Consider the following 17,672-nt stretch of genomic DNA (forward strand, 5'->3'; position numbering starts at 1 on the left):
ACGCTGGGGTTCACAACACACACCTCCCGAAAGGACCGAGGCTCCTGTGTCACCCAGAGTTGTCTCATAACTCTCCTTCTGAAAGATGCCCTCTGGTCCCCCTGATGCCACGCTCCCTGGTGTCAATTTTTGTGATTTTCAAAAAGCAGTGCAGAGAAGTGAATGAAGAGCCACAGTGAGTCAGGCTTTCATTTCAGACTCCCCTTCTCTCCCGCCTGACACGGCTGCATGGAAGCCGCACACTATTAGTTCCACATAATTGAAAAGTGTGTCAGGATCTCTCAGACACGAACCAGAAACATGCTGCTCATTGTCACCTCCAACGTGACTAATGCAGTCGTGTCTTAATTAGTCACTGTTTCCTGCGCTGACAGCATCAGAGCCCCGTTCCAAGGCCCCAGTTTGTGATGCGGATGAGATTAAAGGACTGAGAGTTGCCAGGTTTCCAGGTCCCCTTCCCACTGAGCACTCTGAACCCAGGTGGCCTCTGCCAAGTGCTTTGGTCAGACCAGGGCAGCACTGTGACAGTAGAGCCAACAGGGACACATTTTTGGATGGAGGGAGGTAATGAGACAAGTAAATGGTGGACTAGAACATTCCCTCACAAGTCGGTTGTTACATCACAGGCCCTTGGGCAGCTCCTCTGAGGCTGAAGGGGCAACTCCAGATGAACTATGCCACCTGGCCCAGCCCCTGCCCAGTGAGAGCTGACTGAACTGGGCACTCATCTGCCCCGAGGGTGGCCCATCCACTGGCTCCCTTATGACCCATGGCCCACAGTAGCTAGCCTGGGCCAGTTCCATTTCTCCTCAGGGGCTTTGTGTACAGAACAGAGCTTAAACCCGAGAGGAGAGACTGCAGGCAAGAGATAAAAGGTGGTGAAAGAGACTGTCTCAGGACCTCCCTGGTGGCGCAGTGGTTAAGACTCCATGCTCCCAATGCAGGGGGCCCGGGTTCGATCCCTGGTCAGGGAACTAGATCCCACATGCATGTTCCAACTAAGAGTTCACATGCCACAACTAAGGAGCCAGTAAGCCGCAACTAAGGAGCCTGTGAGCCGCAACTAAGACCCAGTGCAACCAAATAAATAAATAAATATTAAAAAAAGAAAGAAAGAGACTGTCTCATCATTGGAAGAACGTGGACCTCTACCCGAGAGCAGCACCTATTTCTGGGAACTCCTCCTCTCATTGCCCACCAGCCTGACTGCCCACCGTCTGGGCCCCAGGACAGGTGGGTATCACCCCAGTGTGAAGCCAGGAGGAGCACAGAAACCAGGAGCTGCCCCAGCACCCAGCACCTGCTAGCCTCATGGTGAGGTAGCCGTCCAGGCACCCCCTCTCCTCCTTCTAAAGCCCCCTGGGGCCCTTTGTTCATTCAGTCTCATAGGCGCAGAATCCAGGGCCCTTCAACTCTTCAGGAACCTACAGAAATGACTGAGATGGAAAAAAATTTACTGGATCCAAACATAAAGCTTCAAAGCTGATGTTCAAATGTCTATAGCACATATCACCAGGAGAGTTAGCCAACCACAACTCCTGCATACTTACATACCTGTTATGCTCAGTGTGGGACAGGGTGTACTGTAACAGCTTTGACAAGCCGTGGGGAGGGGTTTCCATGAGCGTGCTGCAGCCTTGACAGGGTTCTGGGTGCACCTACTCTGGTGAGGACCCCGTTCGTGAAGGGAAAGACCTAACTCCCTACAGCTCACCTCTAGCACTTGCCGTCTAAGCCATACTACCCCAGAAGGATGGAGAAGCTGACAGGCCAAGAGTTGACTGCACTTTGGGACAGGGGCACCTAGCAACTTCGGCTAATTAATCTGGAGGATAATTAAGAAGTATTTATAAGACTTCCTTCATTAGGCCCCTAAAGGAGGCTGAACTACATTAGGAGCCCATTTTCCCTATTTCACTCTGATACACCCAGATGGTTCTGGTTAAGAAGGAATGACACTAAGTGGGGGGACTAATTCTGCCACAGTAATTGGGGTCGGACTGATGATGCAAATAAATGAGTCTTCCTTTCCCCCCAGACTCTTCAAATAAAACACCTTTCTTGCTACCCTTGAAAGTTAATTAGGGACTTCCCCAGTGGCCCAGTGGTTAAGACTCTGTGCTTCCACTGCAGGGGGCGTGGGTTTCATCCCTGGTTGGGGAACTATGATCCCACATGCCGTACAGCATGGCCAAAAATAAATAAATAAAATAAAGTAAAATAAAATAGAATTTTTTAAAAAAAGAAATTTGGGCTTCCCTGGTGGTACACTGGTTAAGAATCAGCCTGCCAATGCAGGGGACACGGGTTCAAGCCCTGGCCTGGGAAGATCCCACATGCCGCGGAGCAACTAAGCCCATGTGCCACAACTACTGAGCCCACGCTCTAGAGCCGTGAGCCACAACTACTGAGCCTACGCACCACAAATACTGAAGCCCTCGCACCTAGAGCCTGTGCTGCACAACAAGAGAAGACACCGCAATGAGAATCCCATGCACCGCAATGAAGAGTAGCCCCCGCTCACCTCAACTAGAGAAATCCTGCATGCAACAACGAAGACCCAATGCAGCCAAAAATAAATAAAAATTAAAAACCCTGTTTAAAAAAAAAGAAATTAACAAATATCAATAAAATATTTACAACATTAAGGACATTCACTCAGGTAAATAGCAGTAAAACAAATCACTTTCCACCTGCATGTGATTGGCTCAGAAGTCTCATTTCCAAATAAAATACACGAGTCAAGCAACCGAATGAGGAAGATATAAAGGTGAAGGGGTACCCTGGACTCCCTAAAAACCACAGGCCTAAAATCACACACTTGTCCACCCTGCCCTGATATTAGTTCTGACCTGCCAAAAATGGCTGCATATTTAAAAAACATGACCAAGACAAGGACAGGCCAGACAGAGAAGATAGGAAAGAGAGAAGTGCTATCAACAATGGGGAGCACTACTTTGGGCAGAAGGGAAAGGCAGTGAATAAACTGCCAGGCCTGTCAGTCTGGGACACAGAAAGCTCCATCGCAGGGGCCAGGAATCCAGCCTCTCTTTCAAAGTCAGAATCATGGTCCAGTAACGTCAACGTAGGGAAAACTGTTCTGATGAGGAATAAAAACGATTCACATACTCAAGGTACTTGCCCACTTTCCTTTTGAAATTTAAGAGTTTTTGTTTCTTTTTTGCAAGGAGAAGTAGTATGAAACATCTTCACAGAGATGTGAAGAAAATAATTTATTCATTTTAAAATGGGGAAATTGACATGAAACTAGCAACATGAATACATGGTTTTAAAAACAGACAGGAGGGAGGAGATGCCCTGGTGAATTAGGTGGTAAGTGGCAGGGAGTGGGGCAGAGTATACAGCATCTCCTGAGCCAGAAGTCACAGGAGAGGAAGCGTTAAGTAGCACAGCAGCATCCCCTCACGGAGGGACCTGACAGGCCAAACCTGAAGACACCAACACACACGTGGCCAGAGCAGCACAGAAAGAAGAAATGCTGTTATCCTCACCAACAAAAGCTTCTTCGTTTCATATATGGATGTGCCTTAGAGACTTGTTTCCATGGGAAAAGTAGCCTCACTATATTTTGAGTGGCACTTAAAGCCTCAAGTGTGATTCCCCCCAAAAACCCTTCTTGGGTAACGTGGGGCAGCTCAGCACCCATGTATGCAAGCACCCTGAGGCACAGGTGTGGCTCTAGGGAGACGGGGGAAAGCCCCAGAGCGAGTGGTTGGGCCCAGCTGTGCTCCAGGAAGCAGCGGGGACAGAGCCAGAAGCCATGGGCTGCAAAGGGCCTGCTGCCCAAGTGCTGGAGCCCGGGAAGCAGGTGTTAGTAATGGGACAACACCCGCTTCCCAAAACCCTGGGCCATGGGGACTCCTCTTTCTATAAACGGGGAAGCAGGCCACAGGAAGCAGCCCCCGGTGGCTGTCCCAGCTGGCCATCTCTCAAAAGGCGCTGGCCCTGACTGCGGCAGCCCTGTGCTGATAGCAGAGCCCGGCTGCATGGCGACGAGATGAGCATGAGCCCTTGCTGTCAGACAGAGACTTTCCAAGCTGGAGAACAGAGTGGGAGCCGTGGTGTTCCTGCTCCCGAGGAGGTGGGGCGTCAGCATTGCTGCTCAGACAACGGCAGCTGTCTTCCTGGAGCTGGGAATGGACACTGTGAACACGAGCATGACTGGGCCTAGGCACTGCCGCTGGTGAGGATAATGGGGTGTGCCAACCTGTTTGCCGAAAAAGCTGGTCCCAAAGTCCTGCCCCAGAGACGCAGAGGCAAAAGGTCTGGAATGGATCCTGGAAACCTACATTTCTAACTTGCAATCCAGGTGATTCTGAGGCAGGTAGTGCGAGGCCCACACTTTGAGTCTGGGGTCAAGTGGGCAGGGGTTGGGTGACAGGGTTCTAGGGGAGAGAGGGGTGGTCAACGGCAGCAGAGAAGGAACTTGTGAGGGCTGGAGGCCCATTTCTGTGCATTCAAAAGACAAAAAAAGTACTTGGAGGGCCTTTCCTGGTGGCGCAGTGGTTAAGAATCTGCCTGCCAATGCAGGGGACATGGGTTCGAGCCCTGGTCCGGGAAGATCACACATGCCGCGGAGCAACTAAGCCCGTGCACCACAACTACGGAGCATGCACTCTAGAGCCTGTGTGCCACAACTACTAAGCCCACGTGCCACAGCTACTGAAGCCCGTGTGCCTACAGCCCGTGCTCCGCAACAAGAGAAGCCACCACAATGAGAAGCCTGCACACCGCAACAAAGAGTAGCTCCCGTTTGCCACAACTAGAGAAAGCCTATGCGCAGCAACAAAGACCCAACTCAGCCAAAAATAAATAAATAAATTTATTTAAAAAAAAAAAAAGTACTTGGGGGTGGGGGGCTGCCTTCTGTGTGTGCCACCCACCCTACCCCACGGGGCAATCAGTTCTTCTGAGGTAGGCTGACCCTGCCTTACAAAACATGACCAAGCCCATGATTCTGGAGGGCCTCTGATTGTTCAGTGACACCTTGCATTTAGCTACTTTCCCTGCAATTAATACGAAGCATTCTCTCCTTGAATAGATAAAAAGGTGTCCAGGTGACTGGGTCCTAGTCTTGGTGCACTGGGTGGGTCTTTATCCTTGGCCTCTTGGCTTTGGCTCTAGGCCAGTGGATTTAAATGTGTGCATTTCAGCCAAACTGCCATCTGATACAAGCTATCCTGCTCTCTGGGTGTAAACATAGAAAGTTTGGGGACGTCGGGGCTAGATGATTACTAGCTATTACCACCCAAGATATAGTCTGTGCATGTAGCTCCAAAGGTCAATCACATCTAATTAATTAATACATTACATCAGTTAATATAGTAATACATTAATGAAAGAAGAAGAATGCTTTGCTGCCTGAGAACAGCACCTGCTGGGTGCAGGGCAGGGAGGCAAGCCTTAGCCTGGGCTCACACTGTAGCCTGAAGGACCAGATCCGCAGGCCTGCCAGTCTTGTCCTGGGGCTGGAATTCCGGTGTACTGACCAGTGCTGGAAGTAACAGGTCGGCGGGAGAAGGGTGTGATTCAGTGACACATGCCATATAGAATTTACCCTATTTCATTCTGATGGAAAAAAAGACACCTCTATTCAACTTTAGTTGTCATCTGTGCAAGCTCCTCATGAGAAGTTACAGCCAACTGCAAAGTGGTGTTCCCTTCAGAGTAGCTCACGAAGGATCACAGTGTCCTTCAAAGCCCTCCTCTCTCAAGTGGCCAGGCCAGAGGTCGTGAGCCGGCTTGCCCCTGCTATGGGAAGACATGTGCTGGCCTGGGGGTGGGGGTGGGAGTGGGGGACAGCCATGAAGGGGAGAGACATGACTCTGCCTGGCTAACTGTGGGAAATGTGATCTGAAAGACTGTGTCTTCATTTCTTAGATTTCTCGTTGAGCAATATTTCTCCTTCGCTAAACAACCAGGCCACAGTGTTGACGTGGGGAAAGCCACAACTCCAGGGCCAACTTGTTCTTGTTTGGTGCACAACATCACATAACATCAAGTCTCCTTCCAGCTTTTATGGAATATGTTAAATATTCCTATGGAGGGTAAAGTGGCTACATCTCTCCTTCTGGGCCAGAAGATTATTAACTATTATCATCCAAGATAGAGTTTGTTGGAACATGTAGTTCTGAAGGTCAATCACCACCAAAAAGAATTAACACATTATTCAAAAAGAAAAATGCTGATTATAACAAAATGGTGAAAAAAATAATTGCATCTATTTTAAAAGCTTTTTGGTCTTCCCTTAAAAATGGAACTCCTCCTTGCTGTCTGAAATCTCAAACGGATACTAAGGGTTTGGTCTGGTGGTTCGCTCCGATGACTCACCTGTGTGTTGGTCTCACTCCACTACAGACCCCTAACTGGGCTCTTCTGCATAAAAAACATGTTCCACCATAAAACTGCCCCACAGCTGGTCCAGGTGCCACAGGGCTTCTGCGAGGTCACGTCGTTTTGTCAGTGAGTCTGGACACACCCAACTGAGTCCTAAGAAAGTGGATCAGCTTGGTCTCTGTGAGGAATGCTGTCCCAAGAGTCACTCCCAAACAGAGGGCCCCCACAGCGACGTGCACCAGCATGGCTGGCCAGCCCCGCTCACAGCAGAGGAACACCTGCAGAAAGAAACCACTGTCACTGCCCCAGGCCCCCAGCTGTACCTCCTTTCTCTGGGGCAAGCCACGGGGAGTGGAGGCCCTACTGCTCCAGCTTCCAGTCAGGTAAAGGCATGACAGCTATGTACTAGGGTCTACTCTGTTCCCACGGGTACCACTGATCAGTCATTTCTATCATAAGATGCTGTCCCAGAAGCTTAGGGGAAGGGGTAAGAGGAAGCAAGTACTTGTCCAGCTGGGTCAGGCAGAGCAGGAACGGAATGCCTGGAACGAGGGACAGTGGACATGCTGCAAAATCATTTGGTGTGAAGGCTGCAGGGCACCTCACCTCGGAAACAGCAGTAATGCCACCACTGAGGGCAAATGCCCCGAGGAGGACTGGTGACAGGAACAGGCCGGCCAGGGGCTTGTGGGGACTCTTCCGGTAGTAGCGGTGGATGAAGCAAAGGCTCTGTGTGATCCGAATGCCCATGTTGAAGCAATTGGCCAAGATGAAGCCCACGCTGCCACACCAATGGGTCAGGAGATAGGATAACAGCAGGAACGAAGATGAGAGGCCCAGCATTGTGAAATTGTACCTGGGAAGAGGGAGGCAAGCAATGCAGGGCAGTGGGTACCTGGTCCCAAGGCAGGGCTGCTGCAAAGAAAGTGGCTGTGAACATGAATTCACAGAAAGCACCTTCAAGTTCCCGCAATCCAGCTGATTTTCACAACATCGAATGCTAAGTGGACAACATGGAAATGTCACTGTCCCTTTCACCCCTGAATAGAAGAGTAAGAAAAGGAACAACTCAACATATTTATGGTGTTTAAGGATAGTAACTGGTTAGTTTAAGTGACACTGTGATCAAAACACATAAAAATCCTTTTCAGCCTGTCTTTAATGTGAGACACAACAATATGACACGGGTAACAATTACATGTGAACAGGCACTCTGACAGGTACTGTGAGGGGTGCTGGGGATGCACTGGTGGATGAACACACGGCCCTTTCCCTGTGGAGCTTGGATCCGTTTTATGGACAAGGAAACCAGGCAGAGGGAGGCTAAATAATTTGCCTAAGGAATGAGCCTACACCCCAACCTGACCCCTCGCCCCTAAACTTTAGCACCTCATACCGCTTCCCTTGCAAAATGCGGAAGCCCCATAACCTTGGCCAGTGGATCTCACTCAAAGCAAGTGACCAGCTTCCATAATGAAATGGAAACAGGGAGCAAGGCCTGGACCACCTTCAGGGTTTCCCAGACTCTTACACATCCCTGCTCTGCTCTCTACATCTCCAGAGCTCTGTGGGTTCTGTGACTTGAGGGATTATACTGCTCCTTTCACTTCTATGATTCCAGAGCAGCATGTCACTTAGTTATCTCCAGTTTTCAGTTCTCAACTGAGTCTCAGCAGAGATAAAATAGCTGCCACAGTCTTCCAAAAGGCTTGTGGTACATCCATGAACAAAATTCTCCAGCATCTCATTTCTGCCTAGCACACAGCTGGCATTCTAAGTGTATAGTTGTTGAGGGAACCAAACTCCTTAGATCCCCAAGCTGTGTCAGCTGGGTTAGGAAACCTCAGAGGCCACCACTCGGGTTCTGTACAGAAGGGAGGGGTGGTAAGAAAGCCACTGTGGCCTCCAAATGCCCAGATTCCCAAGGTGCTATGGGAGATATAATTCATCAGAGAGGATAGCAAGAACACACATGCGTGCGCGTGAGCCTCCGCGCGCGCGCGCGCACACACACACACACACACACACACACACACACACACACACACACACACACACACACACACACACACACACACACACACACACACACACACACACACACACTGTACTCAACAGGGGAGGTATGCTTTCATCCAGAATTCCAGAGAGGGAATTCATTTGCTTCTCAGTTGAGAGAGTTTCTTTTAATGAGTAATGGAACTACAAGAGCCCACATCTTCAAAGGGGAAGTTTCTTCACTAACTGCTAATCAATGATCAGAATGGCCAACTTTATAACAGGCCACTGAGGCTGGGCCAGTACTCTGACCTCTTTTCCAAAAAGAAGCAGAGATGTGTAATCTGTTCAGTTTTTTTTCAGAAACGATCTCAGAAAGGTTTATTAAGACCAATGCTTGGAGTTTAGGCCACAGGTTCACAAACTTTCAAAGTCATCCTCACCCAGCTCCAAGTAGAATGGAAACAATGAATGAAACTGGTAGGCAATTCATGCTAATTCAAGCAGGGACAAGTTCCATGGTGTGGCTTCTTTAACGTAGCCATTTGGGAGGTGCTGATGATGACGGAGTCCACTGTTTTTAACTAGAAGAGGGCTCTGCAACTATTGAACTTTCCAGAACTCATAAATCTATAGCCTTAAAGACATTATCCACTTCAGGAAAAAATGAGAATTTTAAAGATAAAATTAAAATGCCACTTTTTGAGTCAATGGAAAATTAGTCAGTGACAATGATTATTTTCTAAGGCTTGGTTAACACAGACAGGAAGTTATTTAATCAGGCTTATCAAAAGATAGATGACTGCAGCAGCAACTGAAGCATTCCCCAGTGGGTGCTGGTTGAAAACATCAAGGCACAGCTATACGTTGTAGCCTTGGCAACCATGCAAAGTATGGTGCCAGTCTTGTGTGCACTCGTCCTGCATTCAACAGTTATGGAGTCCCACTCCACATTGGGCACTCAAGGGCCAACAAGTCAGCAAAAGGAGCTGTCAGCCTTGGGCCTCTGCACCACTGTCCCCTCTGCCTGGAAGGTTCGGCCCCATCTTTGCATAGCAGACTCTTCTTGGTCATTCAGGCCTCAGCCTAAATGCCACCTCCTTGGAGGGGCCCCCCAATCTAAAAAGGCCCCAACTCTCACTAGATAACCCTGTTTTAGTTCTCTGCAAAGCACAATACTTTCTTGCTTATTTACTTGTTTGCTACCTGCCTTCCCTACTGTCAGCTCCAGGAGAGCAGGGATCTCTTTCTTCTCTTTTGTTCATTGCTGAATTCCTGGAGCTTAAAGAAATGCCTGTTAGAGAGTAGATGCCCAAAAAGTATTTGTCAAATGGACAAAAGAAAATGAGATATCCTTAACAAAACACAACAAAATCCTTCAGTGGAGCATAATGTAAAAGCCATCAATTTTATGCTATACATATTATGAGGTTATTAACAAAAAAGCCACTTGCAGTTCAATGGACATTCTAATATTTCACATCCAACTAAATCCCCTATTTTTATTTAGAAAAACACTGATTAACCTGTAGGTAGTTAACTAAAAGCCATGATTTCATCAGTATATATTTTTCAATCCAGAATCTGAAATGTAGGAGGTAAATCAATCATAACACTTAACTAAGCTGCTCAATTCTACTATAAAAATTCTTACTATCGTTTTATGTCTGGCTAAATTCATAGAAAGGGAAAAATTGCTGGGTTCTGTGATGAGCCCAGGTGCTACCTGTGTTCAGACAGGACTGAGGGTTGGGGTCAGGGGCCCAGACAGAAAGGGGGCTGCTATGTTTAATACAAACCTGGAGACCATGCTTAAAGGCACACACATTTTACTCTTAGGGGAAGTGAGTTACTTCAGATGAGAACAAGGCCCTGTCTTTTCTCTATGTTGACTACTAATACCATGAAAATAATTTTCCAGATTTTAATATACTGTTCTGATCCCATTACTACAAATAACTTAAAAAGTTGCTTTCTTTGGGTCAATGCAATGTAAGAGAAACCAAAGCAACCGGCCACTGTCTATATTCCCTCATGATTTGTTGCAAGATATATATTTTTAATGTTTTAATCAGGCTTAGTGTTGATTCTCCCCCTCAACACTAATGCTGAAATTGTTATAACAAAATTCCCTTCAAAGAGATAGATTCTTAGTCCAGAACTCTTTCCACTACACCTCAGTGCCTCATTTAGTACGCTTTAAATTATATTTTTAAATTATTTCATGTTAGAAGCACCTTTCAAGTAAAAACACAGTGCTTTCAAAATTAAACTTAGAGAACATTTTATCCACTAAAAAAAAAAAAAAAGATAGACTCAAAGCAGTTTATAGCTATAAATTTAACTGTCTGAAGTAAAAACCATGTCTAGACCACCATTTGAAAACTATGGGTTGTGACCTAAAAGTAGGCTAGGAAATCAATTTAGTGGGTCATGACATGGCAGTTTAAAGAATGAAATAGAACAGAATTAAAAACCATCAGTGTGTCCTGTGCGTAACTGGGGTACTTGTTGCTTCATGGAAGCTTCCTTTCAGTCACACCCAAATATGCACTGGGTCACAGTGTTCAATGCAGTTTTCACTCTGAAAGCTGGTCTGAGCCAGCGGTTCCTAAGGCCTTCGCTATCTATCATCAGCAACCTCCTGGAGCTGAGCAATAAAAGACTCCTTGGCCTAAGTTCCTAAAATTCCAGTTCAGCTGGTATGGGAGGGGGCCAGAACTTCTGAGCAATCTGGGCTGGGACCACTGCCCTAGACTCCAGTTCTCAACTACGGTGTAGCATACAAGGTCACCAAGCCGCTGTGAGACAGGCCCCAGTGGGAAGCAGACAGAGGCTGCTCTGAATGAGGGGAAGGGTTCGCCAACTCTCTGAGTACCTTTTTCCTATCCCACCCCCACACTGGGACTCTGAGGGATTTCAATGGCACTCAGGGCACTACAGAGGCAGCATGAAACCCCCGAGGGACCCAGACCTCAAGGGGCAAAGGGATAAAGAGGGCCACTCGCCCCATTACCTACACCCACCCCTTCTCTCTTCTTCTTCCTCTCTCTTCTTTGTCCATATCAGTTTTATCCTTCTCCTCAACTGCACTCTGCAGTGATGTCTTCAGATACCACCTTGCTAATTTTGGCATCTGGGACACAAGAGATCAATTATCCTAGGTGTGGGTCAGAGGCTCTTACCAGGAGTTCACATCAGAATCATTGAGGAGTTTTAAAAAAACATTCACATGCTCAGGGCCTGCCGATTCTGTAGGCGTGGTAGGAGAGAGAGTGGTGGGAGTAGGGTGGACAGGAATCTGCATTTCTAACAAGCTCCATGGGGCACTGTGACTCATAACCAGTGTTAAAAACTACTGCTTGAAATTCCAGGGCAGAGGTCCTGACCTGGGGGTCAATGGATGGGAAAAAATGTGGCAAAACTTGTATGTGCACTTGGGCCTTTCTCTGAGGAGAGGTGTCACAGATCCCCGAGATTCTGCAAGACCTACAAATCAGATTCTATAGATCTGCATCTCGTAGAAGCTCCTTGGTAACCCATCGGAGCACTGGGCAAGGAGGTGGGTGGAGGAGTGGATCTTGTCTGGTGCCTGCCTCTGCCAAACTGGACTAACAAAACCCTTCAGGGCCCTGACTTCTCTCTTCACAAAGGGAGGCAAGGAGCAGTGGCTGCCCCCAGCCCTACTGTGGGGAGGACTTACTGAATGGTGCCTGAGGAAGGCACCACACTCCTGGTTCTAGAAGAGCCTTCTGTAAATGCATGTTCAGAATGAAAAGAAAGAAGTTACTTCATTTTGGCTGAAGGCCATAATTAGAGGTTTATCTTTAAGTTTACCTACCTGTCAACCTCCTCTTTGCTCATGGCAGCAAATGTGAAACATTCGGTCACTCCATTGATGGCAAGCAGGAGGACGTAAAGGCAATAGGCACGCAGCAGGACAGGACCTGTAAGGAAACAACCCACTGAGACTCCAGAGCCCAAACGGGAGGCCCACATGCACCCTCACTTTGGCAGGTTGGTCAGAGAACACCAGAGCTGGGTCATGAGCCCTGCTGATGTCATCAGTGGGCAGACGCATGCTTGAGCCTATGGTCTTAACTATCTGGAAGGACTCCCAGCATTCTACAGTACTAACTAAAATAAACAGCTGAAAACAAAAGGACAATTAGGAATAAATGTACAGATCTCTTGCCTAACAACTAAAAGCTTATCTGGCCAGCAAGCAAATCTCACTTTTTAAATCAGCATGAAGAAGCCTGCTAGTTTGAGCACTTGGGGACACTAGTGGCCCTGCATGCTGAGAGAAACTCAGTTGAGGAGGCCCTGAAGAAACCCAGGGCTCAGGAGCAGCAGGAAACTACAGAGATAGAACACCCATAACTCTTCAGGGAGAATCAGAGCCTGCAAGGTTATTTTCTCCTAAAACAAAGTGATGTGATTCTAGAGCTAACTAACAAGCTTTGGGAAGATCTGCTAACAAAAAATCGGGAGCCTTAAAACGAAATTGATCCCCTCTTTTTTTTTTTTTCCCCCTGGCTAAGCTGCGCAGCTTGCAGGACATTAGTTCCCAACCAGGGACTGAAACTGGGCCCTCAGCAGTGAAAGTGCCAAGTCCTAACCACTGGACCACGAGGGAATTCCCTGATCGCCTCCTTTAAGAGGGCTATTACTGACAGGCAGCCAAGCAGTTTCTAATAAAATAAACATGTACTTAACCTATGATCCAGCAATTCTACTCCTAGGTGTACAACCAACAGAAACAAATGCAGGTGTTCACAAAAACATCCATAGCAGTTTTATTCCTAACAGCCCAAAGTGACCATCGACAGGAGAAGGGATAAACAAACTATGGGCCGTCCGCACAAAGAAATACTTCTCAGCAATCAAGGAGGAAAAAAACTACTGATGCATGTAAGAACATGGATGAATCTCAAAAACATTATATTGACGGAAAGAAGCCAAACATGAAAGTGCCCATGCTATATGATTTCATTTATATGAAATTCTTTCTAAAAGCAATACTAATCTATGGTAACAGAAATCAGAGCAGTGCTTGTCTCAGAGTTGGAGGGGGGCAGTTGACTGGAAAGGGTCCTAAGAGAACTTTCTGGGGTAATAGAAATGTTCTGTATCTTAATCTGGATGTTGGTTACATGGGTGTAGATATTTGTCAAAACTCATCAAACTGTGCTCTTTTTTTTTTTAAAAGCATTTTAAAATTATTTATTTATTTATTTATTTTTGCCTGCGTTGGGTCTTCTTTGCTGCACGTAGGCTTTCTCTAGTTGCGGCGAGCGGGGGTTACTCTTCGTTGCAGTGCACGTGCTTCTCATTGCGGTGGCTTCTCTTATTAAAGAGCACAGGCTCTAGGCACGCGGGTTTCAGTAGCTGTGGCACGTGGGCTCAGTAGTTGTGGTGCGCAGGTTCTAGAGCGCAGGCTCAGTAGTTGTGGTACATGGGCTTAGTTGCTCCACGGTATGTGGGATCTTCCCGGACCAGGGCTCGAACCTATGTCCCTTGCATTGGCAGGCGGATTCTTAACCACTGCGCCACCAGGGAAGCCCCCAAACTGTGCTCTTAAGAGGACAGCATTTTAGGGCTTCCCTGGTGGTGCAGTGGTTGAGAGTCCGCCTGCCGATGCAGGGGACACGGGTTTGTGTCCCGGTCTGGGAAGATCCCACATGCCGCGGAGCGGCTGGGCCCAGGAGCTGTGGCCGCTGAGCCTGCGTGTCCGGAACCTGTGCTCTGCAACGGGAGAGGCCACAACAGTGAGAGGCCCGCGTATGGCAAAAAAAAAAAAAAAAAAAAAAAGGATAGCATTTTAATTTATGTAAACTAGACCTCAAAAAAGAAAAAACTTAACTGCTAAAAGAAAAGGGAAAGGCGGGGGGAGTTCCAGAGTCTCAGAATCTGAAACTTATTCATGGGTTTATGAAAGCTGCTTAATATGAAACATCCCTGCATCATGGGGACCCTAAATAGTTTTATGGCCATCAAAAAGGACAAAAGGACTACTAACAAGGCAGCCCTGATGGCCCTCTCTTGGGTACACATTGTACCATATCCTGTTGCATTTCATTCCCCAAGTCGCTGCAGAAAGTAGCCTGGCCCCCACTCCAGCTGTGGGATGACTCCAGCAAAGAACGCAGGGACCAGGTTCTGCCCTGTGGTGGCTCGAGGCTATGCTCAGTGTGCTTCCTGCTTCTCTCCATCCTCCTCTCTCTGGCAGAGAGGAGTGGGGCTCCTCTCATAACCTGCACCTCTCACTTGGTAACTGAAAGCTGACGGCATGTGTGAGTCTATCTGAAGGTGGATAGTGAGCTGCTTTGCAATGTGGAGGACACAAAACTCCTGCATGAAACGGTGATTCAAGTAGAAGCGCTTTGAGTCAATTTTGGGGAAAGAGGTTGGAATTGGGGAATTTGTGGATGGAACCGTGAACTATGGATTGAAGTGAGTGGTAGTATGGCTTGAATTATATATCCCCTTCAAAAGTAATCTGAAGTCTAATAGATCTGGATCTATTAGAGTGTGATCTATTTGGAAATAGGTCTTTATAAAGATAACCAAGTTAAAATGAGGTCATTAGGGTGGGCCCTAATCCATTATGACTGGTGTCCTTATAAAAAAGGGAAATTTGGATGCAGAAACAGACACTGACAGAGGGAAGACAATGCGAAGACACACACGGAGAAGACAGCCACGTGATAGGAGGAGTTAATGCATTTCCAAGCCTAGGACTGCCAGCCTACATCCTTAGCTAGAAGAGGCAAGGAAGGATGCCTACTCTGGAGATGTCAGAGAGAGCACGGCCCTGCTGACACGTGGATTTCAGACTTCTGCCCTCCAGAACTGTGAGACAATCAATTTCTGTTGAAATTAAGCCACCCAGTTTGTGATACATTGTTATCGCAGCCCTAGGAAACTAATATTAGGGAATTGAGAAGAAAAAAAGATTTTAAAAAATAAAAGAGAAGACACTGCTTTGGGAAAGCAAGTGTTCTCCTTACTTGCTGCAAATAATAAATCCTTCCTTCTCCAGACAAAAAAAAGTAAAAGAAAGGGCAAGAGAGAAGCACCTAAGAGATAAATGTGAGAAATCTCAGGGAAGTTCACTGAATGTATTTTTCTTTAGGATGGAAAAGCTAGGTATGAGAAAGACTTCTGAGAAAAGTCTCAGAGCACTTCCAAAGCTCCTAATTATATACAGGGCTAAGCCCAAGTAATGCAAAGCAAAACCACAGTGCCCCACGAACGCCTGCCTGTGGTGCGTCCAAGTCCTACATTTGGAGACAACAGCACAGAGGCCTCTTGAGAGGCCACTTCAGGTCATAGGTGAGTCCACTTCACAGGTGAGGACAAAGAGCAACATGCAACTGGGGCAATGGAGGACAGCAGCATTGCAAGGTCCACTTTCAAAACTAAGTGGTTCCCATTCTTTTCTGATTCAGTAAGACTTTCTGGAGAAAGTCAAGTTTTGTGAGGTAGTTTTAAGGGAACAAAAAAGACTATGGTGGGGGGCGGAGGGGGGCAGAGAGCAGTAGTGTTAATGTTTTCTGGCACAGGAAAGGCATTCGGATATGCAGCACTAGTCCGAAGAGTCAGGAGTAGGGCAAGGAGAAGATGGGTGGAGTGCAGACGAGGGAAGGAAAGCCGACAGGCACCCTGGGGAGACAAAATGACCCTCCCAGAAGGCACAGAGAACTGGAAGTTTGGTCAAAATGAGAAGCAGTTGCAATGAGGAGACAAATGCTAGAAGACCTTGCCAGGACAGGGATGCTGATGGAGGCCTGGGCCAGGCAAGAGACGACAAGGGTCCTAAAGATCCTGCAGCAGCTACACCAAACCACACATCCTTTTCAGAGACTGAGAAACCAGACCACTCTCAAGACTCTTCTCTCTCTGAAGATGAGACAGAGGGGATATCTTTTTGAGTCTAAAATTATTAACGACTCTGGGGCTTCCCTGGTGGCGCAGTGGTTGAGAATCCGCCTGCCAATGCAGGGGACACGGGTTCAAGCCCTGGTCCGGGAAGATCCCATGTGCTGCAGAGCAACAAAGTCCATGTGCCACAACTACTGAGTCTGCGCTCCAGAGACCGTGAGCCACAACTACTGAGCCCTCAAGCCACAACTACTGAAGCCCGTGTGCCTAGAGCCCATGCTCCGCAACAAGAGAAGCCACTGCAATGAGAAGCCCGTGCACTGCAATGAAGAGTAGCCCCCACACACCGCAACTAGAGAAAGCCTGCGTGCAGCAACGAAGACCCAACGCAGCCAAAAATAAAAAATAATAAATTAATAAAAAATAAATAGAATTATTAATGACTCTGACATAAACCATCAGAGATAGAATTTATTACCTTAGAAATCAACTAACACTGACCCTTTTAAATTCTCAAGACTGGTACCAGCATCTCACTTGAGTAAAAGGACCACACAATGACAATGGTTTGTTGATATATCTTCTATGATAAACGAATCCAGCAAGTGAACATTACATGGATGGGACGGCCCTTTCCTCGTGGCACTGTCCTGTGGTTGCATTACAAAGGCTGCTCCTTGGTGATTACCTTTCCAAAGGTGCAGAGCTGCTGTGAAATAGCCTGTCTCGATCTCTGCACACTGACTTGCTAACGGCATCTCAATGCGGGCCTCCCTGCAGTTGCCTGACCCAGGGAGCCACAAACCACGTCATTGGTTTCATGGCAGGTGTTTCTCCAAACTTAACAACCTTTGCTGTCAAGCAGAAACTCGGCCCTTCTTCCCCTAATACTAAAAGTTTGGGCCTATTATAGTGGAGACTAAAACATGCCAGTGACGTTGTAAAATGGCACTGGAGAAGGCCCTTTACATTTGAGATAGGGCAGCAGAAAGAAGTCTTCAGGGCTCTTGTCTAGTGACCTGAGGAATTAAAAACATCTTTGCTAAACCCAAGATGAAACACTCCAAATGGATTGCCACCCCACGACCCAGCGCATTTTGAAACTGGTGAAGTTCCCAGGGCCCAGCGATGCTGTGAGACGCCCAGTGGCCTGGGCACCAAGTGTTTCAAAGTTAGACACATTCAATACTTTTCTCCTTCAAAACCCAAGAGTCACTGGACTAAATATACCACTTTATTTGCCGAGATCAATTTCATTCTCTGCAAATGGCTCTGGGTTATCCTTCGGAGGCTTTTGTCCATCAGGCCGTGAGATTTATGTGGCATTTACTATCTGCAGATGTGTTTAGTACCAAGCGGAGACTCATCAGAGCCTGCTCTCTTCCTTCCTCGCTTACCCCAGAAGGAAGCAATCGGCAAAACACATTTTA

At 47.4% G+C, this 17,672-nt stretch overlaps 1 protein-coding gene across 4 annotated transcripts in view; it reads right to left on the minus strand.

The window, feature by feature from the left end:
- Window positions 1-4,782: 4,782 nt before the first annotated feature.
- Window positions 4,783-17,672, minus strand: part of RFT1 (RFT1 glycolipid translocator homolog) — a 37,577-nt gene continuing 24,687 nt past the window's right edge. For 2 of the 4 annotated variants that reach the window (XM_079935785.1, XM_079935784.1), the window contains exons 11-13: window positions 12,197-12,302; window positions 6,964-7,213; window positions 5,598-6,635 (exon numbers count right to left, since the gene is read on the minus strand). In XM_079935785.1, the coding sequence (XP_079791911.1) occupies window positions 6,468-6,635; window positions 6,964-7,213; window positions 12,197-12,302 (524 nt within the window). In that variant the 3' untranslated portion in view covers window positions 5,598-6,467. The other 2 variants (XR_013830357.1, XR_013830358.1) reach the window with 2 other exon arrangements.

This window comes from Stenella coeruleoalba (assembly GCF_951394435.1).
Source record: "Stenella coeruleoalba genome assembly, chromosome: 10".
Taxonomy (NCBI): Eukaryota; Metazoa; Chordata; class Mammalia; order Artiodactyla; family Delphinidae; genus Stenella; species Stenella coeruleoalba.